This window comes from Pimephales promelas, chromosome 9, assembly GCF_988280905.1.
Source record: "Pimephales promelas chromosome 9, fPimPro1.hap1.1, whole genome shotgun sequence".
NCBI classification, from domain to species: domain Eukaryota; kingdom Metazoa; phylum Chordata; class Actinopteri; order Cypriniformes; family Leuciscidae; genus Pimephales; species Pimephales promelas.
The window spans coordinates 17031905-17056264 of record NC_142777.1 but is presented as its reverse complement, the minus strand read 5'-3'; the positions used below and the strand labels follow the sequence as shown (position 1 = coordinate 17056264).

Genomic DNA, 24360 nt, shown 5'->3' with positions numbered 1-24360 from the left:
GCGTTTAGATGTAATTTTATATATAGTTATGTTTATTTAATATAATTTTTAAAAGAAGCATAAACACAACGAGGGGTGTCTGTTTTATCTGTTTTTGTGACTAACGTTTCTTTATTATAACCATGGAGTATAAAATTCAATATAAATTCTCGGTATTGCATTGGACTCTACGATCGGCGGAAGTTATTGAGCATCCTTAATCCTTCACCGGAAATACCGCCGTGCATAGAGCCCATTAGAGACGGTAGAAGTGAGTGGGTCCAATATCATTGGTCTTAAAAAGTGAGTGGGTCTTGTCCCACCGATATACAATGGTTCCGACGCCCATGCCTTCCATTAAAAGCTCTTGCTCTGCTTGGGAGAAAAAAATGGGCGTACTCTTTGGCCATGCTGAACAGCCACTGTTTCTGCTATCGATACATGTCCCCTTATAAACCAACGCGAGAACGCGCAGTTATCTCAGACAACATCCAGCTATACTAATCATAACCGGCAGGTGTGTTCGAAGAACCCAATTATCCGGATCATGATTAGCACGATGATATCATCTTAGATGTCTCATTTGATGTCCGATGTTTTAAGCAGCGTACGAAGAACGAGCCCCTGGGAATGAAAGCGAGGCGGTGGAGGGTAGACAAACCGTGTTTTCAATGTCATCTGCTGTAAAATAATAATTAAAAGAAAAGGTTTCCAAAGCTCATGTTGTCTGTTTTTAGTCTACTTGCAAAATATACTTTGCAGTGTTTTGTCGGAAGAACGATCCAAAAACACATTAAGTAACAATAGTGTGTACTTGCTTTCACTCTTGTTAAACATCAAAGATGGCGCTGCTGTGAATAAGGTCTATTCCTGCAATACCAGACCGAGGCTTCAGATTCAGGGCCGTATTTCTAGAACCCTAGTTTTTTTTTTAAACTAGGGTATGACACCGCCACCTAACCAGTTTTACTCCAACAGAGGAGACCAGCTGATATAATATATTCATATTAACCTATTTGTGGCGACAGTAATGCAAGACCCATCATGGCATCTCCGAGATCATTTTCACTTTCATTTCCTCTCATCTGGCGATGCACATATGCGATGCATGACAGACCGCTGCCCTCTAGTGGCACTTTATAGACTTGCTGTCACAACACATTAAAACCACATGGCAATCAAATTCTCTTAACAAAGCTTAATTTAATACATTTGTTTAGAAATACATCAACACCTTGTTCACAAACCACATTCGTGCATAATCTATTGTTGATGCACTACACTGGAATGTCATAGTTTGAGAGTTGTGGATCATGATATGTAAAGTCATTAAATGTAATGGCAGCAGTTATACCAGGCATAGCACAAAATAAACTCTGAACCACTGGGAACAACAAAAACATTAAGCAATGTTTTAATGCATAGTATGACTTTCATATCAATATATATATATATATCCAAAAAAAAAAAAAAGTAGGTTGCTGTGAAAATCTCTGATGTGTGAGCTGGTTATGTGGGTAGTCAGAAACAATTTTCATTTTACAATGATCAGTATTGTAAACAGTGAAGCATTAAAGAGCCTGAAACTCAATAATGAGGAAAGAAACACATTAGAAGACTTCATATTTTTAAAATAAAATAAAATAGTCTTCAAAAATGGCCAATTGTGTTGAATCACAGATCCAAAATCCCCAGTGAACCAGCAGCCCATGTCAGGGTAGAGCAGGATAAATGCTGTACTTTCAAAACTATTTGCTGTCTTGGTATTTACCTGCGACTGAAATACAACTCTACTGAGTACGGATTAAGATGAACAGTGCAATTTTACCAAAGAGACACAAAGCCAGTGATATTTCAGTGACCGCATCTATATAGAGAGTTAATATAAAAGAGTCTGTGTGTCCAACATGGACGATTGCACACAAAACTGCATCATGAAAAAAGGAAGCTTATGTACAAGTAACTAACATACAGTATAATCTATAGGATTATGAATTGCATTTGGCACATTAAGGTGCAGTCACGTTGATGTTCTGCAAACGTTCACTGGTAAAATCCAGCCATTTCAATAGGAATCCATGCAATCTGGAACGTTATGATGGCAAAAGATTTCTCCAAGCTGATTTTGCTTGGTTTTGGAAATGTGTGAGGCTGTGAGCTGTGCTTCATACATCCCTACAGTACAATATATTCTGCAGAAATGACGCTAATGTGACCGCACCTTGTCCCTGTGAGATTTATATGGTTTCTGTTTAGCAGTTTAACATCCTCAATAATACTATATGGCACAAAAGCAGCTGGTTAAAACAACTTATGGGCTTGTTCCCATATTACTTTTCAAACAAACATGAAACACTAAGTAACCCTGTAACCAAAACAACAGAAGTCAGTGATATCCAGTCCTGATCCAGTTTAAAGGGTGTCATGAGCATTAGTGTTAGCCTGACATCTCATAGTTCAGAGCGTTGTAAGTCAGTAGTAAAGCAGACAGAGAAGCCTCTATTGGCACCTTCTTGACCTGCACATAGACTACAGCCAGATCCCCACAGCAGTCGGTCCGCACAGGGCGTATCCTGAGGTCGTCCCTTAAACGCGGATTCAGTCCAGTCAGCCTTGTATACACGAGGTCTCGTTACCCACAGTATGGGGCGATCATGTGACCTCTGTTAATAACAGAGCTAAATGGCACTTTCTGGAGACTGGAAGAGGTCAGGGCTCAGTGTGTGTGTGTGTGTGTGTGTGAGGCAGTCAGGCTTTCAGAGCTTCAAGCACCTGTCAGCATCTGGATTCAGCCTTAGATCACTGTCTGTCTGTCACAGCTCAGTCCTCGGCAGGTGTGAAGAGGCCTGCTGCCCAGGACTTTTAGTCATAATGACTTGTCAATAACTGACACCCCTGAAATAGACAAGAGACAGTGGTTTAGTTTAGTTTAGATTAGTTGTATACGGAGGTTGTAAGAGTGAAACAGACCTGCGTAGCTACGGCCATTGCTCATGTTGGTGGGGATGAGACTCCATTTATCAGCAGCGGGGTCGTAGTATTCTACAGAGGAAAGGTTGCACGACCCGTCGTCTCCTCCGATCACATACAGTAAACCATTTATGGCACACACTCCTAAAGACAAAAAAAAAAAAAACAATAATACTTCTTTTAACATTCACAACTGGAAAAATATAAAACCATTTTCTTCAGATGCTTCAGCCCTTATAAAACATTTGTTGAACCGAAAGAAATTTCTAAAGATTTCTGGTATAGGATACCACATTTGATAATGAAGCTTTTTATGAGCTTCATTAAACAGTCTGTGTAAATACTCTTTTCCGGTTACTCGCCTGCATTTCTCCGGCACATGTTCATGTCGCACACCTGGCTCCAGGTGTTAGAGGCAGGGTCATAAACCTCCACACTCTTCCTCACCAAAGGACCATCATGTCCACCTGCAGCATACAGCTGTCCACTGAGCACTCCAACGCCTGTGCACACAAACACATCACAGCAAGAGAATACATGGAGCTGCCAACTGTAAGAATCAATAGAAGTGAGCCCAATGTTTTTAAAATCATGTCCAAAGAGGAACTAACCAGCTCCACTGCGTCTAGTGCTCATGTCCGCCACATAGCACCACTTATTACTGACCGGGTTAAACTCCTCAACAGTACTCAAACACTGCCGAGACGCTCCATCATAACCTCCAACAGCATAAAGCTTTCCTGTACAATCATCAGACACACTGTGAAATGAACTAGCACAGCCGCAGTTTAAATATGTGACAACACCCTAGAGGTAAAATGTTCTTTGCAAATTCACTATTACAAAATCATGCAACTTAAAAAGCATATTGCAGGTAAAAAAAAAAATCGAAATTTATAAATAACCGTGTATATAAATACCATATGAAAAGTTAATGCAGGATTTAAAATGTTTTAAAACAACATAAGGGCACTAATTTAGAAGATAAAGTGAGCGTTTCTTGGACTGCTAGTAAAAACGGCTTTTTTTTCACCATCGCGTCATTTGACGTCATATCAGGGAGCCGCAGCCTCGGCTCAGTGCAGAGTAGGCTGGTGTTCAGTGAGAGCGCTCGTCAGTCAGTGTGCTTTCGGTACATTTTTATTTTAATTTATCATCGTCATGGTAAATTATTGTGTTTGTGGAGATTGCAAAAAATCCAGCCTGTCAGGACTTCAAGATCGAGTCCACAAGTTTCCATTACAATAAAAGGGACGGTGCTATATAGCCTATCTTTCGTTCCTGGTGCGGTTTGAGCAGGTGAACAGACGGGATTTCTCTTCTGCATCGGCTCGGCAAACGCGGTCGTGTGTAGCGTTCACTTCAGATCAAATGATTAGCATCCCGGCAATATGATGGAGTTCAACATGGTATGCCGAAGCAAGAGTATTGATCGTCGTATACTACCAATGGCACCAAATAGTGTTATATAGGTAACTTGTCATGCCCTACATAGAACTTGTAATTGAAAAACAAAATTGGTTGTTTAAATACTCAAATATTTAATGTTCTGTTTATGTTATAACCTAGGTGAAAAATATGTATTAAAAATTTACCTGAGTAGCCTATGCTTTTACTATAGAAATATACTCAAGTAAAGTTTTTATACATTTAATAGTATATAAATCTACCCTAAACATACTAATGTCTGCTGGCCTGTTATAGGATCATAATAATCTGTACAATATTGTGAGCACAGTGTATATCGTTAGCGAACGTGTATACTATAAGCACGTCTCTCACCTAAAAGACACCTGTCCTGTTCTCCACTGGTTCTCCTCACATCACAGCTCAATTTTTCTCTGACCGTTCTGTCTGACATTATCCTGGCCTGTCCCTGATCTCTTTAGCATAGCAGGCTCATAACTTTATGGCTTGATCCGTCATACGAGTATTTCCTCAGCGTCCGAAATGTCATGCGATCCATTGTTTTCCTGTTGTGTGAATAGACGGCTCTCCCGCTCATTGCGTCACGCCCGCCACGCCCATTTTCAGACGCGGAAGTAAAATTTTCTCACAAAAACGACTGCAGAAGCTTCTGTAGCGTGTTTATACGTATATTTTAAAGAAAATCTAGTTCCTACATTGTTTTTCTATGCATTGACTCGTTGGGTCCTCTAACCTGCAATATGCCCTTTAACAACATTTTATTGTTGCATGCCTAATGGTGAGCAGATTGCTCAACACTCAAAATGCTCACCGTCAACTACGCCCACACCAACACTGCTACGCCTGGTGTTCATGGGAGCCACAAACATCCACTCGTTAGCCTTGGGGTTATACACCTCCACTGATGACAGACCTGCAGAGAGACGGACACATTCGTCAGCGTAACAGGGATACAAATGAGGCTGGTTGTGCATGTGCTAAGTCATGTTAACCGCCCAAATGTAAAAAAAAAAAAATATATATAGTAGAAATAATAAAAAAATACACTACCATTCAAAAGAAGTCTCTTATGCTCATCAAGGCTGCATTTATTTGATCAACAATACAGTGAAAATAGTCTTATTGCAAAATAATACATTTTAAAATGATTTTAATATAATGTATTTTATTTCTGCGATGACAAAGCTCCAGTGTTCAGCACCCCATGATCATTCGATAATGTTTCTAATATGCTAATTTGCTGCTTTTTTATTTTTTAACTATCAATGTTGAAAAAAACAGTTGTGCCGCTTCATATTTTTGTGGAAATTGCAGTCTAATATATATATGGATAAAATTTAAAATAGCTTGCTGAATAAAATAATTAAAAAATCATACTAATATTAGTAGTGTATGAATAATCCTGAGAGAGATTTTTCAAAGATATACCTGTACTCCCATCAAAGCCCCCGACAGCATACAGCAGGTCCCCCAGTACAGCCGCTCCTAAAGTGCTGCGGCGCTCCTGCATGCTGGGGACGGAGCTCCACTGATCCTTCAGCCCATCATACACGTCCACCGTCCGGACACGCAGAGAGCCGTTAAACCCCCCCACAGCATACACCTTACCGGCCATATACACCACACCTAAATGAGACACACAGGCAGAGAGTGAGACCAAGAGAAGAGCACACATTGAGAGATGAGGAGCAGAACAGAGAGCAACCTGCTCGACAGCGTCTGGAGGGTAAGTCAGCCACATGGTACCAGCGGTCCTCTTGAAAGTCATAGCACTCCACACTGCGGATGGCTTTAGGTGCCTGACCCCCTACGACCATCATCACCTGCAAGATTCACAACAAAAATCAATCATCAAAAAAATGTAGTCTCATCTCATTATCACCACTTTCGGGGGGTTGGCGATTAAAACAACAGAGAAAAAATATTACAGATTTTTTTCAACAAGCCCCTACGGCTAGGGGAGTAAAAAAAATATTGTGTCACAATATTGCAATACAAAAATGCATCAGTATGTGTGTTGTGGATAGTCATAATGGCCTGGTTTCTCAGACAGGGCTTAGATTAAGGCAGGATCAGCCCTTAGTTCAATTAGGACATTTACGTAGCTTTTATAAACGTGTCTTTAAAAAAAAACCTTATTGGTGTTTATCTTGAGACAAAACAAAGGCACTGACATATTTTAAAATACAGTATGTCTGAGCTTAAAGTTGCTTTCAGCAGCTTGAACATGCATTTTAGGCTGGGACTGGGTTTAAGCCTTGTCTGTGAAACCGCAGGTAAATGTATTGTGTATAGTTCACCCAAAATAAAAATCACTGTGTTAGAAAAAATCAAAATTTACAGAGTTTTAATGTCAGTACAACATTAAACTACTATATGATGTTAAATATAACGCAAGGGGGGAATATTTCTGGGTCCTGATAATGGCAAATGTATTATGTTATACCAGTAAAACATGGCCAACATTATTTTAAATATATCTAGTCAGAGTGAAAGCATGTTCGTCTAAAATAACTGTAGTTTCAGCTTCGGAATCATGAAAATGTGATTAAAACTAAACTAAAATTCCCAGACATTTAGTCGACTAAAAATTGACTAAACAAAAAACAGGACAAGATGAATTAAATATGATGATAACTAAAAAGTATATATGACACAGGACTAAGACTAAATTTAAAAATAGCTGATAAAATTAACACCAACACAAACCATGACTCGAACTGGTTATTTTCAATGAGTCTGCCATCTGTCAGTACATCTGTCCATATTTGCAACAACTCCGAACAGCTATTTCCAACAACTCCTCTCTACTTGAATGGAGCCATGTGCAGTCATAAGAGGAATCCTCAGGACAATGACTGTTTCATGATGACTTTACCGATTGGCTCTTTTATTTAGAAAGCAGGACGTATTCTATTATATTGCATGTTGCACTTTTTTCTCATTGATTGTAATTACGAGTGCAGCATCTTAGAATATATACAAAATTATGCTTTCTTGTGGTTAGCAGATAATAAAGGACTAAGTACATCCAAACTTGCCTGGTACTGTATGTTTCAAGCGAATCTTCAACATGACATCATGACTTTTGCGTAAACATATACGCCACTTTCGAGTCAGGTGGCGTGTTATCTCCACGCATTTTGTGCTATCCGCGTGTATGCGTATATGTCTACGCCATTAACGTCCGCGTCATTCCGCGTGTCTGAACACGCAGTCAAATCTCCAGTCATAAATGCCATTAACCCCAGTGACGGTTAGGTTTAGGGACGGGGTTGAGGAAGTCATATATTTATATAACGTTAAGTCAACGGCGTTCATAAACGCGCTGAAAGGCGATTATGCGTCTTGATAGCACGCCAAAAATGGAAATACGAATTGGCGTGTCATACACGCGCTACTTCATGAGATCAGTCTGGAATCTTTGTGTTGCAATATATTAATACCTTGGGCAGACTGACTGGTGTGCGCGGTCTGGTTCTGTCAGTCTTTATAAGGTGCCGCTGGTCTGCAGGTAAAAGGTGGTACTTCATCGCCTCAATGAGAAAGTCCTTACAAGTGTTGTTGTTTTTTATTAAGGGCTCCTCCTCTACAATCTGTACAAGTACACATTTAAATCTTAAAAATAATGCTCAAAGAAAACAAGAAATGCGATCACAACAAATATAGAGAGCTTGCTATAAAAACTGTCAGCAGTCATACCTGAACAAGGTAATCTCTGGATAGCAAGGGCAGTCGAACATGTTCCATGAGCTTAGGCATGTGCTCCAAACGGGCCTCTTTATCGTGCTTTATCCAGGCGATCATGGCCTCAAAAACCTGGGGGTGTCAGACCGGAATAAAGTGAACTATATGTTTCTTTGCATATTGCATGATTGCAACTCACAGCCACAGCAGTGACACTGAGGCATCTGACAGATGACAGCTGCCATCAAGTGGGTGTGTGTGAGCGCAGACTGGAGACACAAGTTACTCGTAAGCAGAGAGCAGCTAATGCAGTGTGAATGACAGATGGCTGGTCGTCTCCTACAGCGTCACACACCAGCATTCGTGTAAAAGCCAACCATCAACTGTCTGCTGTCTACAAATCATGCACGGCTGAGCTAAAAACAGGCTCTGTGATGTGACAAAACATTGAAATTGAGAAGCACAATATGCGAAAAACAACAACAAGGTAAATGAGCAGGGTAATGCGTTACCTTCTCTTCAGTGGACACAGTCAGTTTGTCGCTGGAGATCAGACTGCACACCTGCTGCAAGGAGAGGGCCATGAACTCCTCACCGACCATGACATCTGTGAAGTGCTGCTCTGTTTGAAACAAGCAAACACGCTTAAAAAATGGATCTTAGCATAAAAGTCCATATTGGTGGGTTGCTTAATCGACTAGCTGTTAGCCATCCCACAATGATTCAAGAAAGAAGAGAGCTCACCGGCATAAGCGTGGGCCTGGTTGAGCAGTCCTGTGCAGGCGTGAAGGTCAGCGAATGCTCGGATGCCCAGGCAGTTGGTGGAATGGAGCTGTGTCTGCAGGAAGTCACAGCAAAGCTGCCGAACATCCATCAACTGCATCAGGCTGGCAGCTGGGAGTAACACCTGAACACAGGAATAGCACAAAAAACAGGTTATGTGTAATCAAGTAAAAGGGCAGGAAAAAAGTATAGCTTGTTTTCATATGACGTCACGTCACTGCGTTGCCATGGCGCGAAATACAAATGGAGGGTAGGAAGTGATTTGCTGTATTTAGAAAGCAATATAACAAACTCAAAATGCCTGTGTTTTGAATCATTTATGGTTACCGGAATCGATCAAGCCACAAGGAGTTTTTATTGTGTACCAAAAGTTGTTGTTCATAAGGGGGGGAAAATGCAAGAAATAGATCGAAAAAATCTGGAAAAACAGCTTGCAAACCTATGTCTGCGGTCTGTAACGTTAGTGATCACTTCGTCAAAGGTGAGTTAATACAACTTAAATGACTGTTTGTGTAACGTTTCCGAACTTTGTAAAGTCAAAGTATGTTCTTACTAGGTCAAGAAAATATGATCATATAACACCGATTCTATCATCACTTCATTGGTTACCTATAAAGTTCCGTATTAATTACAAGGTATTGCTTTTGACTTATAAACCTCTAAATGGTTTAGCTCCAGTCTATTTAACAGATCTTCTATCGCCCTACAATCCATCACGCTCTTTAAGATCACTAAATTCGAGGCTTCTGATCATTCCTAGGATATCCATCTTTGTTCGTTGCTCAGATTTGCTCTCCCAGTTTAAAACTAGACTAAAGATGCATTTATTTAGCCTGGAATTCATATACATTTTTTATCTTACAGTTACTGTAAATTTGGCCTCTAGTTCATAAACGCCAGAGTAGAACTGGCCCCCGACTGAGCCTGGGTTCTCCCAAGGTTTTTTTTTTCTCCATTGGGTCATCTGATGGAGTTTTAGGACACCTCTCTCTCTCTCTCTCTCTCTCTCTCTCTCTCTCTCTCTCTCTCTCTCTCTCTCTCTCTCTAGGAATAATTCTTTAAACAACTGTTATTAAAATTAAATACATTTGTTCAAAAAGGTATTCTAACAGAGCTTTAATTATTAGTAAATCATTGCAAAAGAGTGTAAGCTGGTTACTCCACATACAATTACAAAATTAATGAATTAAAATGGTGGTGAGCAATAAAAATAAATGAATCTAACCCAGCATCAGCTACTTAACAAAAGCAACGGCCACGGGGAGGAACAAGACAGAGTTACAATGTGCAGAATTCATTGAATGGCCACTTTCTTCCAAGAAATGGCTTCTAGGGAAACTTAACATTGGAGCATCTGCCCATCCTGTCCAAAAACTAGGCCACTTCACACTGCTCCAGCACAACTGGCATGAAGCGCCATCTGTTCATCTGTTCTCCTCTGCTGTATTGTGTACATCTAAACAAAGGCCCAGACACAAACAACAGAATATACCGGGACAATAGAGCTCCAACACAAAGGGCAAAGTGCACATCACAGAAAACTTCCTCTCCCTCTCTGCTCATTTCCTGTTCTAATAATTAGAGGAAATGCCCTGCCTCTCAGCACTCACAACAGAGCCACAAAAGCACCAGAGAACCAGTAGCAGATAGTGAAATCAGCCTTTACACAAAGAGCTACAGTACAGTACATTCATGCCTTGACTTACCTGAACGTTATCCTCAGACACTTCAATCTCAGCAGTGTAAATATAATCCACCAGCTTCAAGAGCGTCTGTCCATCAACATCCCTGATCTCGACATGGTGAGCCTTGCTTTCACTCATGTCACCTGGACACGTCAATCACAATACAGAAACAGAGAGCATGAGCATTACACATACAGATCCAGAAAACTCAATCAAAGATCTAAAAAATAACCACTGAAAATGAGACTTAAATAAGCAAGAATGAACATCATAATGTTTCTTTATGCAGAACAATCAGCAGGGACACTTTATATCACCTAATGTCACTCATATAGCTTCAAATACCTTGTAAACAAGGGTTAGTTCACCCAAAAATTAAAATGATCACCCTCAGTGTTATGCCGCGTTCCAGGCAACCTGTAACTCGTGTTTTTCCAACCTTATACCCGTGAAAGTGCACTGGAACGGCAGTCAAACTCGTGACTTCCCACCCGTGAACTCGTACTAGATCGATGTATTCCAAGTAGGGATGCGCGGTATACCGGTATTGCAAAAATACCGGTATTTAATACATTTAAAACGGTACAATACATAGTTCCCACATGACGTCACAACATACGGGCATTTGCCGACCCAGCGCCATTGCTTAGGGCAAAACATAAGAAGAAGCAATACGAGTTGAACGAAGTGAAATGAGTTTCGTGCTATAAAGTGAAAATGGTCATCTCCTGCTGAGTCAATGGATGATAAAATCGTGCCGGAGGTTCAGTTAAATCGGGATTTTACACTATACCCGTCATTAGACTCCATATGGATGTGAGAAGACTAAGCTTTTGTCCGAACAACGACGGAGATTATGGCTGGCGAGCATAAACAGGAAAGAAACTCACTCAAAACACGCAAGAATTTGTTTGACAAAAGCACAATGTTGTGTTTTATTGCGAGTGTAAATAAATATAAGTTAACACGTTGCAGTTTGAATAATGTCCTGTATGAACAAAATGACGAGGTATTAAAAACATACAAAACAACATTGTTTCCACTGTTTGATCTCACATTCCAGCATTGCAATCTCAGATTATGTCCCTAAAGATCCCGCGTATAATGTAGTTCCTCATTTATTACATTAATTAAATTGCACGCGAGTTATTTATTTTAATATTCATGCACCGAACCATGACGCCCGCAAGTACATGCATATTACAGAAATCACCGGTGACTGGGGAACATAGGAATTAAGTTGTGCAGGCTATGGCTTTTTAATAGACAGATTAGCATCATGCTACTTCGCTATGATGACTTAAGTTACTTTTCCATTGATTGCACTTGAGCAAACGTCACCAAACCAACCCCACGTCAATCTGATCGTACACCTCCAGTGATTTCCAGGCTTGGAAATGCTCACATGTGTAAAAACTCCTCACCAATACCAGATAATTGTACACATGAAAATACTGTATCTGAGGCAAAGTTGCATAATCGGTGCTCAGTGCTTCTTTTGTTGCATAAGGATACACACCATTTATGAATGAAATTTTCGCATTGTACCTCTCTATGTCTTGTTTTAATAGTCTCTTTATAATCTATTACACTTTGTCTTTTCATGATTTGCATAACAATATAAACAGACATAAATTTTTGTTTGTAAAACGACATTCTCTGATAAAACGTTGTAAACGCCTATGGTAAACACAGCGGTTTTGCCCTCAAAGATGGCGTCTCCGGGGAGGTCACGTGACAATTTTTTTGCCTGTGGGAACTATGTATATCATCATTTTGTTAAATTCGGTATTTGATGAGCTGCTTTTCCGAAGTTCTCCACTAGGCGGCAGTGCGCTACCGAAACTGACGCAAGTCACGCGAAACTGGCAAACGAAGGAACACGGTGGAAATAAAGCTCATTCGGGTTTTTACACGCCCGAAATTATTAAATAGAGAGAGCAGTATTAGTGAAATAAGGCATTATTTTGCCTACTAAAGTAATGAGAATAGTGTAGACAGTAGACACAGACCTCAATGAACCACTCTACAAACTTTGCTTTCAATAATGTGTTGCCATGGAAGGCAACACATCAAATCTGCCGAAGCGCTCGTCAGTTGGTCATCCGGACTTGTTCAAGAGATCGACTGGTGAGTTCATCATTCAACTGATTTAATTTAGACTTATATTGAACACTGAACAGCGCACATACTTAAGAGCTTATCAATTAAATATGATATGGTAAACACGAAAGCTCAAATCTTCTTGCATGACACGCTATACCAATTCAGTTTACGTCTCATGATCTCAGTTTACGTCTCATGATCTCATTTTTGCAATTTATTTCAAACAAATATATTCATTTAATTTAAATTAATAAAGCATACAAGTGATAAATGAATGGCATTACTGAGGCTGTGGCGAAGAGAGAGAGAGAGAGAGAGAGAGAGAGAGGGTAGTAATATAAATATTAATAATATTAGCCTACAATTAAGCTACATTTGTCAACATTCATTAAGGAACCTGGCCTAACAATATAGCAGTGATTAATCTAGATCAATCAGTAATAAAATGACCTAAAAATGTAATATCCTAATATATGTTTAGCATCATAACATTACTTTTTGCAATGCATTATATGCATAATATGAGCCCAAAGACAAACAGTAACCAAACCAAGATGAATAAATGCAATAAATGTTGATAATTCTCTGTAGATGCATGACAGCTAATGGTTAACGTCATTTCATTATTCTATTATGTTAATCTATTATATTAACCTATTTTAATTGTGTAATATCAGTGGTTTTCCCAAATCAAAATTTTACCTACACATAATTTTATTTTTAAAATTTTGATACGTTTTTTTTTGTATACCTTTCTTTGCACATATGGTAGTTGAGAGTTTCAAGCAGTGTTTAATAAAATTGTTTCAATTCACTTCAATTTAGACTCTTTTTTTTTTCGACTGTGGTATCGATTTAGTATCGATACCGAGGTATTAGGTTCTGGTATCGTACCGAAGCCAAAATTGTGGTATCGAGCCATCCCTAATTCCAAGTTACGAGTTCTGACGTCACATAGCCCGCAAACCAATGACAGCCCCTACTTATGCAGCGTTTCTGCAGGCGGTACACGGTGAGAATACACTTTAGAACAATATAACGTCAACTAGTTTTCAGTCCATTGAGTGCAACGATAAATATATACCAAATACATTTCCAAATATACAAATAAAGTAAAATAAAGAGTATAACAGCTTGCCTCATGCGCTATTTTTCCTCCTCAGTTTCCCACAAATAAACAAGGAGTAAGCACCTTTGGCGTTAGAAAATATTACAAACGTGCATGAGCCCCGTAAGGTCCGTCTGGTTTGTTTACATCTAGGTAGTTTGGCGTGAATGACCTGGAATGCTACAAAGTCGTAAGTCGTGGTTTGAAGTCGTGATTAACGTGTTCAAAAACCTGCCTGGAACGCAGCATTAGTCCAAACCTGTTTGACTTTCTTCTGTGGGGCATAACATAAGTCAATGGGCATCAAAACTTTTGGTTAGCAACATACTTCAAAGCATCTTTTGTGTTTTCCAGTTTTGAAATGACATATGGGTGATTAATTTTATTTTCATTCCTAAATCATAATCATAGATCCTACATTGCTAAGACATGTTGGCCCCATGAACGTAAGAAAAGCATTAGGATGTGTATTTGTAGAGTACCTGTGAACATGGCGCAGAAGTAAGGACTGCAGGACGCTAACACTACTCTGTGTGCTGGTACTTCCACTTCACCCGCCACCAGCAAAACGTCACAAAGCATCCTCCTACTGTGATTATAAAGAAAAGAAATCTGAGGATCTAGAGCAGGGTTGTTTCTCCCAAATATATCATAGGCCTAGCCTACATAGTTTGTAGAAACCATAGGGTGTAAGGGTCTTTGCGATCTACAGTACTTCGTCTTGTGGATAACATATGCAATCGCTAATTAACTCTTAGTCAGATTAAGCACTTTTCACAATACAAAATGTTTTAAAGCAGTGTTACAGAATATGTTAATGTTTAAAATATTTTAATATCGTCATGCCTCATAGTCACATTTAGCAGATTCGAGCTGGGCGATGATATAGTTTACATTTTGCGACGATGCAATGGAGCAATTGAAATATGCCATATAGTAAGCATATGAGTGTATACTGTTGGCCAATATGAGGATAAAGTTGGGCATTTGTAGCCTATATCCAACTTTATATAAAAAGCTGGGTGATAATATTGGATAATATAGTTACATTTTGTGACAATAAAAACAACATAAAAAAAAGAAAAACTTCAAGACCAAGACCAGACTTCATAACCAAATGTTTGAGTGAGGAACCAAACTTGATGTTAAGAATCCATCCATACACAAATTAAAGGGTTAGTTCACCTAAAAATTAACCATCAAGCCATCCTATGTCTATGTGTATATGACTTTCTTCTTTCAGCCAAAAAAATGTCCTGGCTCTTTCGAGCTTCAAAATGGGAGTGAATTTGGGGATTTTGAAGCCCAAATAAGCACATCCATCCTTTATAAAAGTAATTCATACAGCACCAGTGTGTTAATAAAGGCCTTCTAAAGCAAAGTGATGAATTTTTGTAAGAAAAATATCCATATTTATAAATTTATAAACTATTATCACTGGCTTCCGGTAACAAGTTTAGTTCCAGCTGAAGAGTTTAGAAGCTGGGATATTTTTTTTTTTTTTAATATAACTCCAATTGTATTTGGCTGCAAGAAGAAAGTCATATATAGGGTGGCTTGAGGGTGAGTAAATGATGGGATCATTTTATTTTTTTGGGTGAACTAACCCTTTAACCTCTGATTGAAATTGTCCTCTTCAATGACTATGGTGGTTAACTTAATGATGTGCTGAGTAGGTTTACCAACCTTCTCAAGTCATTCATAAGACGAAAGGCTTTCCTCATGTGTGTGTGGCTGATGGTGTGCAACCCTGGGTCTTTGGCATCCTCCTGCGAATCCAAACTAGGCAGAGGACAAGGGACTCCATATCTAATAAATGAAACAAAAAATATCTCTTCAACTAATATGTTTATGTTAATTACACTAATGCTCTAACACCATGAAACTCTAAAATAACGGGTCATTTGCTCACAAACTAACTTTTACTTGTTTCGTATGACAGCTTCATTGCACAGTTCTGCACCATTTTGATGATACGGGATGATAAAAGATATTACCAACATCAGTGCATCGAAAATCAAGTGTCCGAGACGATTAGCTCAAGATTAATTTGAATGTCTCGTCAACTGCTGGAACAATAATATTTCACACGTTTACGAATATGTTTAATTCAATTCTCATATATGAAACTTAAAGATTAAGTATCATGTTAAAATGTTCGCTGCTGAATTCGCAGAAGAGATGTTAAGTGAATGCACAACCTAACGCTAGCAATTTAGCTGCTACAAATAGTGGTAACAGCAAAACAAAACGCGCTCTTCAGTTCGTTTCACGGTACAAATAACAACTTTATCGGTCACAAATCTCTTCGGTTTCCTCTTCACCAAGAACATTTCATTAAACGTATCTATTTTTGCCGTTATAACACACTTACCCTTCACAGTCCATATCCGAGCAGTTTCGCGCTAGGTAATTGGCTAAAGTTAGCTTGCTAACGTTACATTATTTTCGTGCATGTTTTGTAAGTCTCAGGTATTTTTAATTGACGTTAGTGGTAGCTTAAAAGCTCAAGTCGAGTGGTGAATGTCTTCTGTCTGTTTGATGGTCAGAGCTGCTCCTCATGAGATGGCCGTGATTGTTTATATGACTCGATAGCAGCTCACAACCAACGCTGAGCTTTGACTTGACACCCGAGGACGTCGTAATGGTCCTCCATCATCAGCGCGTTGCCTGGCAACAATGATACAATCGCTCCACAGTCACTCTTGATGGCACTGCCACACCACTGCACTAACATGCATTTGTGCTTATCGGCTATATAGAAGTTAATCATTCATTCATTCATACACTTAGTTTAAAGCTAGGTAAATGTTTCTCATTGCTCAGCTTATTTCCAATCTATTAAAAAAAAATTGCATTCAAACAGACTCAGAGTCAAAATTTATCCAGTTAATATTTTTTTATTATTTAACTCATATCAGACATTCAATGCCAGGTTGATTCCTGCTCATTTGCACATGTACAATGATTCCAACCACTGTTCGCATTTGATTCAACTGCAGTCAAAGGATCAGGTGAAGCCGCCCTCCAGGTACTATCATGGCATCATCTTGGCAACAGGCCTGTAAAGACAACAAGCCCAGACATTAAGTTAAGAGAGCATAACAGATTTAAACAAGAGATAAGGGGGGAAATGCACTACAAAGTAGAAACAGTTTATCCGTTACAGTTAACATCAAGTGCCCCTATTATGCTTTTAAGAGGTTACCTTTCATGCAAGAATTCATTACATGTATAGCAATTTCTCTGCGCTTCAAATCGAGGCTGGGACCCCAAAATACATTTTAGTCCAAAAATTACAAAAACTCAGTTCTGTTGTCCGAACAAAATGTATTTTCGATGCTTTAAAACATTCTAGCTAACCCACAGATGTCACATGGACTACTTTGATGATGTCTTTATTTCCTTTCTGGACAAGGACAGTATATCGTACATACATTTTTAACGGAGGGACGGAAAGTTCTCGGACTAAATCTAAAGTATCTTAAACAGAGTTCTTACGGGCTTGGAACGACTTGAGGGTGAGTCATTGATGACTACCAACCAATAATGTTCATTTTTGGGTGAACCAACCCTCCTTTAAACTGTGCAGTTGTTGACTACCAAAACAACGCAATACATTTCTAGAAGTACGTTTTGAGCACCAGCAAATCTGGAAAGAATGTCTGTATACAGCGTCATATACTTTGCATTTTAAGCCAAAGACTGACTAGAAAACGAGCATGGATTGCAGCAGTTAAAGGGAAAAATGCAAGAATCCCATTTTTGTCAAACAGTAACCCCTAGAGTTGCTGTAGAGTACTTGTATTTAACATTACTGTCGTAAATACCACTCACGCAGAGTGTGACACATTACATAGTATACAATAGTACAGTGTTTAATTTGACGTTTAATGAGATCTAATATATGTTGTTGGTGAGAATTTTCACGCGATTAAATACATAGATCCGACAATTATCCCCATTGTGCATTAGGTTTTTTTTTCCTCATCCAAACCGATTGTTTATTAGTGGTTGTATATCAAGCAGGGACACGTGTTTTTTTTTTTTTTTTGTGTGCATTAGGTTTTGTGATGTCACCGTAACAAATATAGAGTCTCTCAGTACCCGCAATGGACAACATGTGACGGGTCGAAACAGCCACCATTCAACCCGAAAGAAGTCATAACCATTTCAACAACTCTGAATCTATTCAGTGTAGCTAAAAAAACATAGAATCCCTTTAAAATACTCCCCATAAACGATATATGCACTCTTTTGGAGGACAAAATCCTATCTTAGGGCTATTTCGTAAAATAGTAATAAAAACGTATAAAGTTTTAGGACTGGACGATATGATATATATAGGCTAACTTAAATAGGCTATATATATATATATATATATAACACTGATATAAGTGATCTCCCGGATTTAGACCTACCTATTAGTGTTGTCAAAAAACTCGGTACTTCGGTACCAAGTCGGTACTAAAAAAAAAAAAATGTTACGGTACCAGCTTTTCTAGGTACCGAATACCAGGTTCGTCCAGTTCTGTTCTAGACGCGATGTCTGAAACGTGCACAGTTGCGTCCTCTTCATAACGCTGATATGGCTCTCTCTCTGAATCCACTTGTTGAAACGAAAGGAGGAAAGAGCCACATATGGAAATATTTTGGATTAGGCTAATAATGTCACGTTGCCATAAGAGGCCGATTACATGCAAATTCGCAATTTCAAATATAGGCGTGATTCAAGCGCGCTCCTAATAAAAACTCGTTGGCGTTGCATAGCAACGACAGACGCCGCGTGAGAGCAAGCGCTTTGGAAAGAATAAGCACGCGCAAAAATATAATTAAAAAACACGCGCGACATGTGAACGTCCTCTAAAGTGCTTTCGGGGTAGTTTTACGAGTACATGAGCACAGTAGTATCTACCCGACACCAGAGTACTATGGTATTAGTATTGTCATTTAATGTCAGTGCCAGTTCTAGGCGTATTCTTGCCTTTATAACTCAGCAGGTTTAAAAAGCCTTTTTAAAATTAAATATGAATTCAGTTTTAGATTAATAAAAGGACAGTCAAGTCAAATAAAACATGTTTTATGGTAATGCTACAAAGATACCATTCATAAACATTACTTGGTTATCAACGCATTGAGTGAACAATATATTTTTACAACATTAATTAATGTTTGAAAATGTTATTTATTACAAACACCTGATTGTTAATGTTTGTTCACTTAATTCATTGTGCATTAAATAAATAATGGATTAAAACTTTACAAACAACTTTAAAAATGTGTTAGTGTATAATATTGTTTATTTTAGGTCATTTTATCTAATCTTTTTCTAAAGTGTTTATAATACAAATGTACAGTTTCCATACTTGTAACCGTGATAAACACTTAAATATATGTAAATTTAAACTAAGCTTTGGTACCGAAATTGGTACCGAGAACCGTGAATTTTAACTGGTATCGGTACCGAATACTGAAATTTTGGTACCGTGACAACACTACTACCTATAATATATTTATATAAAGCGTTCACAGGCAAATTTGCTTTATGTTTAGGTCTTGCTTTTATTTCCCCGGTGTCGAAATCAGGCAAACATAAATGTCAGGCAACACGATTCCTGGCTGCATGTCAATATCCATGGATCACTGGATCTTTAGTAAGTTGTAAGGAACACTATATTGAGTCCAAAATTTAGTTTAAATTGATAAAATTGTTCGATTTAGTCGCATTTCCGCAGTTTTCCCCAATTAAATCCAGTCACGCAGCAGATCTTTTGCCACTCGGTCAGGCTGAGGGGGGTTTTCACGCGGGAAAGTCACGTGTCAATGCATTCCCTCTATAATGGGGTGTTACTTAGAACTCACACAGAACATGGTGAGCACCATGCAGGCCTCACTAACACCTCATCCAGCAGCTACCTAGTTTTCCCAAGAGGTCTCCCATCCAAGTACTAATGATATGTAATATTTTGATAAATGATTATGAACAAATTAGGATACCATTGGCAAACCAAATTGATATAAAACTGGCACACAGGCATGTAAATAAATACAACATAATTTGCTGTTATTTTATTGTAAATAAGCTACATGTAGGATAATGTCACTATGTGACTGATGTTTCTGGGACAGAACGCACAAGCGATTTCAGTCGATAATGAGTCGATTCATGTGCTTGAGTCGACTCCCAATCACTATTTGTGTCATTGTGTAATGTGTGCATCAAGTGCAGAGGAAGCCTCTGGAGCTGAAATGCATTATGGTAATGGCCATTTTGCTTCCAACGCATGTTGTAAGCGGTAGACCAATCACAACAGTCTGGACCATCCGACCAATCAGAGCAGAGAAGACTCTCAGAAAGAAGGGGTTTAGAGACTGAATTCTTTATGGAATTGTTTCAGACACTGTGAGAAACGGGGTGACGCTGCAGTATTCACTATGAGAAAAAAATTGAAGTTTTGTGCTTTTTTTTCAGCAAAACAAAATTGGGAAACTTTAAAACTGTATATTAGGGACACTTAAAGAAAAAAAAAATCTTACTGAAAAGCCCCACAAAAATATCACAGAGTGATTTGACTCTGCTAAAAGTAGTATGTAATCTGAATACATTTTGAAGTTTGATCTCAAAAGCAAAATCACTGAAACAATGCAGTTTATTATCAAATCTTACCAAAGGCATCTTTCCTCGACATAGGCATCTTCCACATGAATCTAGCATATGCGTTCATATGCAAACTCTGCTAGACTAAAAAGAAGAGGAGGGAAAAGGAATTGTAAACATAATTGGTATGACCATGTGTGAGATTTTATATACACATACATACACACACACACACACATATATATATATAGATAGATTATTTTAAAACTTGCTCACCAAACTGACTGGAGTTCTTCCATTTTTCGAAACAACTGGATTCACAGCCACGGAAGAGGTTCATCAAGCGGCCACACTTGGAAGTGAGATTTTATTTAAATCCTTCCATTGCATACCCTCTGTGGGAAAAAAAGACAGATGCAGATGCATGTAAGTGTCAAGTCAACAAACAGTGTCATGAAACATGTCTGTCTACTGTCAATCTATTACACAACCCCATCAGATTTACACTTATTGTCTTTAAGGAGTGTCTATGAAGGAGCTGTGCTTTAAGAATGAGAGTAGCAGATCTCACTTGTTAAAGCCAATGTCAAGTTGTTTTACTGTTGAATCGTCACTAGTCTCACTGAATTATCAATAATATCCACTGTCCTCTTTAAGAGTCCCAGAAATGTAGGACAAAACACGAGCAAAACACCGAGATGAGGAGGGGAGGGGGATTGATAAGATGTAAAGTAAATAACTGAAAGCACAAACCTTGCTTAATAAATGCTGATCTCCTTTGCATTTGATGTCATTAATATCTGGAACTAATGCATCAAGTAAACAGGAACTATAAGCTCCATTCTCCGGTTTGACCTTAAACTGGAAATCGGCTAAAATATTGGATTAACACATAACTACATAGACCACAATCACCACAGCGTCACACACATTTAACTACAGAGTATGTTCTAATTGCCACTTTTTCTCTGTTACATGATCACCGCAAGTTAATGCTATTCACAGCTAGCATTTAGGAAATGCTGAAATTGTGCATGCACGCTTTACTTTAACGACTCACAAATACCTGATTGTCTTCCAGGTGGATTCGAAGTATGTTAAAGACACACCTGATGTAATGTCTTGTGTATAAAGTATTTCTACAAACCTGGAAACCTGGTGCGATTATCCTATGGATTTTCAGCTGGGTTTCTACATCTCTGGAGTACCCCTGGAGAATCCAATGACGTAGTAGTGGACACAGCTAAGGTATAGATCCATCTTATTTGATCACTAAAAGTATTGGAACAAAGCTCTAAACATATTTTAAGAATAAAGACAACATAAGGTTGGGAAAATATTAACATCCCCACATGTCTGATGCAAAGAAATGTAATGTTGAGCACTAGAGCCAATGGGTGCACCTCCAATTTTAGTCTTACCTAGTTGGAAAGACAAATCACTAAACGGGCCTCGTACGTCAAAACCACCCAATAAATCTCAGCTCGTCAAGAACCATAATGGCTACGGAGTAATGGTTTTTATTAACAGAAGTACATACAGTTCAGTTGTATCTGAAATAAACAATATTCAATAGGTTATTCCGTTGAAGCAGTAATACAATGAGACAAGAACATTAAAGTCCTTTACTAAATGATTAAACTGTAGAAAAACAACTCAAATCTGTCTTCAGAGTCCCATCAGAAAGGTTCACTGTAACACCAATGACAATGTTTTCAGTTTGCTTTAACTATTTAACAAAAGACACTAATTGGGAGAGACACGTTAGTCACTATAATAACGAATATTGAGGGGTTTAAGTTAGCCTGAACATTTGAAACTAGTCCATTTAACAGTTTTGTCTGTTTATTCCGAAACGTTTCTTATGTTAGGACGAACAACTTCTAGTTGCCATCGAGCCTAATTAAATAAAGTTAAATCTTTAATTGGTTGGCAACAGACTCCACAGCGAGTCCTTTATGAACCTCCACTTTTTCAGTGGCCATATTTCCAGAAATATTTCCCCCCATTTATAAGAAGTCCTCATTTAAATGTTTTTAACCATAAACCAAATCAACCACCAAGGTAACTCATATTATTGCAAACTTTGAAGTAAAAAAGTATTTGAAAATCAGACAAAAAAGGTACAACACAAGTTAACTGCTATGAGTAGAAAAACTACTAAAAATAAATAGCTAAAATTTAATGTTGTGTAATATTTTTTTTACATTATATTTAAGTAGTTTGAGTACGATTATTAAGTCATTTGCTATACCTCATGGGAGTAGGCGGTGCTAGTGTTTTTACAAGCACGTTTCAATTCTTTGGCTGTGGAGGGGTTTTTTTTTCTTTTACAGAATCATAGTTATTGTCGTTTGTCACTAGGAATTAATTTAAGCATTTTACGTAGAGTTGCACTCACATGATGTGCAGATAGTACCCGTTGCCAACCAATTAAATCTTTAATCTCAACAGGGGTTCACTGCGATTGACTAAATTTAAACCAGATTTATATAAGTCTTGAATAGAAGAAAACAGACACAATAAAGATACAATACATATGCTAAAAGGAGAAAAACATGCCAACACTAACAAGCAAAAATACTAATTTTAACTTAATCCCAATGCACCAAAAAAACAAAAACGCATGGGAAACAGTTTCGCAAACAGGTATAGCCTGCCACCACTGGCCAGTCTTATAATAAGTAGAGATCCAGAGTAGTAGTCCTATGTCTTGCTGAAAAAAAAAACTCCCTATTAATTCAGGGAAGAGAGCAAAAGGATGTGTAGTAGTAGTAGTAACAGCTGTAAGATGTTGAGCAAAGTCGGATAGGTGAGCCCTACCTATAATTTGCTAGGCTGGATAAGTTGTGACCTCCTGAATGGAGCTTGGGTGATTCAGTCAATGCCACGCCATATTAAGGTGGCTAACTCTGGCTACTTAGCTGAAGATAATGTGTGGTCAAAACTGTGATGTGGGCTGGGGAAGGAGCTGCTCTTAATACGAGACCTAATCAACGCTCCTAATACGAGCCTCCGTAACCCCCCCTGCCGTAACCACCACCACCACCACCTCGGGAGTAAGGAGCGTTGCTTCTGCCCGAGTAATTACCTTTCATTGGGCCATAGCCAGAGGACTGCTGACCATAGCCGCTGCCAAAGTCACTGTAGCCGTTACCACCGCCGTAGCCCTCCATTTGGTCCCCGTAGCCTCCCCCATACCCGCCACCGTATCCGCCTCCATAGCCGTCATTGCCCCCGTAGCCGCCGCCGCCGTAGTTGCCGTATCCTCCGCCGCGCCCGCCGTAGCCGTTCTGCGGTCTGCCCATCCCCCGTCCACCTCCTCGGCCTCCGCGGCCACCGCGACTACCAGCAGCCTGCATCTCCTGCTTGGTCAGGGCTTTCTTCACTTCCACTTTATGCCCGTTAATCATGTGATACTTGAGCACCACGGCTTTATCAGCCGAGTCGTTATCTTCGAAATACACAAAGCCGAAGCCGCGCTTCTTGCCGGTCTCTTTGTCTGTGATCACCTCCGCCTTCTCCACCGCGCCGAACTGGGAGAAGCAGTCACGGAGGTGATCCTCCTCGATGTCGTCTTTAAGACCACCGATGAATATCTTCTTCACTTTCGCGAGAGCCTCGGGCTTGCCCGCATCTTCTCGCGCAACGGCCCTCTTAAGCTCAACGTTGTTGCCGTCCAGAACATGAGGTCGGGCCGACATGGCCGCGTCTGCCTCCTCCGGGCTCGAGTAGGTCACGAAACCGAAGCAACGCGAGCGCTTCAGCTGCTGGTTCTGCACCACCACGCAGTCCGTGAGCTTCCCGTACTGCTCAAAATGTTCTCGCAACCCATCGTCGGTGGTTTGGACGTTGAGCCCGCCGACAAAGAGCTTGCAAAGTTGATTTTCCATTTGAGCCGTCATCTTCGTAATCTTATCTCTTCTGAGTTGATGTAAAATGGCGGTGAGATATAAATGGCGGCGGTGCGGGCGGAAGACGTCACTTAAACGTAAGCACGCCCATCGTAGAATGAG

General features: G+C 39.3%; 2 protein-coding genes across 2 annotated transcripts; both read right to left on the bottom strand.

The window, feature by feature from the left end:
* Positions 1–1371: 1371 nt before the first annotated feature.
* On the bottom strand, positions 1372–16425 carry klhl3 (kelch-like family member 3). Its single transcript, XM_039648934.2, has 15 exons — positions 16121–16425; positions 15433–15555; positions 14229–14335; positions 10554–10675; positions 8809–8971; positions 8577–8686; positions 8080–8196; positions 7824–7973; positions 6083–6200; positions 5806–6003; positions 5189–5290; positions 3561–3689; positions 3312–3452; positions 2950–3093; positions 1372–2874 (listed from the first exon to the last, which is right to left on the bottom strand). Exons 1-15 carry the CDS (start codon positions 16132–16134, stop codon positions 2846–2848), a joined length of 1767 nt encoding a protein of 588 aa, XP_039504868.2. The 5' UTR covers positions 16135–16425; the 3' UTR covers positions 1372–2845.
* A 201-nt stretch (positions 16426–16626) lies between these two features.
* hnrnpa0a (heterogeneous nuclear ribonucleoprotein A0a) lies at positions 16627–24317 on the bottom strand. The gene is made up of 4 exons (XM_039648939.2): positions 23436–24317; positions 20621–20739; positions 20414–20488; positions 16627–16808 (listed from the first exon to the last, which is right to left on the bottom strand). The coding sequence occupies exons 1-2, from the start codon at positions 24247–24249 to the stop codon at positions 20684–20686; spliced, it is 870 nt and encodes a 289-aa protein (XP_039504873.2). The 5' UTR covers positions 24250–24317; the 3' UTR covers positions 16627–16808; positions 20414–20488; positions 20621–20683.
* Between the last annotated feature and the right edge of the window lie 43 nt (positions 24318–24360).

What these genes read in the sequence shown, in the direction of transcription:
- hnrnpa0a (XM_039648939.2), bottom strand. Translation starts at nt 24,249, where the DNA reads ATGACGGCTCAAATGGAAAATCAACTTTGCAAGCTCTTTGTCGGCGGG. An exon ending in TGGCTATGGCCCAATGAAAG is followed by an intron (nt 20,740 to 23,435) that starts GTAATTACTCGG and finishes TTTTTCCCACAG; the next exon opens with AGGGTATGCAATGGAAGGAT.
- klhl3 (XM_039648934.2), bottom strand. An exon ending in TGTCTGAGGATAACGTTCAG is followed by an intron (nt 8,972 to 10,553) that starts GTAAGTCAAGGC and finishes TCCTGTGTTCAG; the next exon opens with GTGTTACTCCCAGCTGCCAG. An exon ending in CTCCAGACGCTGTCGAGCAG is followed by an intron (nt 6,004 to 6,082) that starts GTTGCTCTCTGT and finishes TGTCTCATTTAG; the next exon opens with GTGTGGTGTATATGGCCGGT.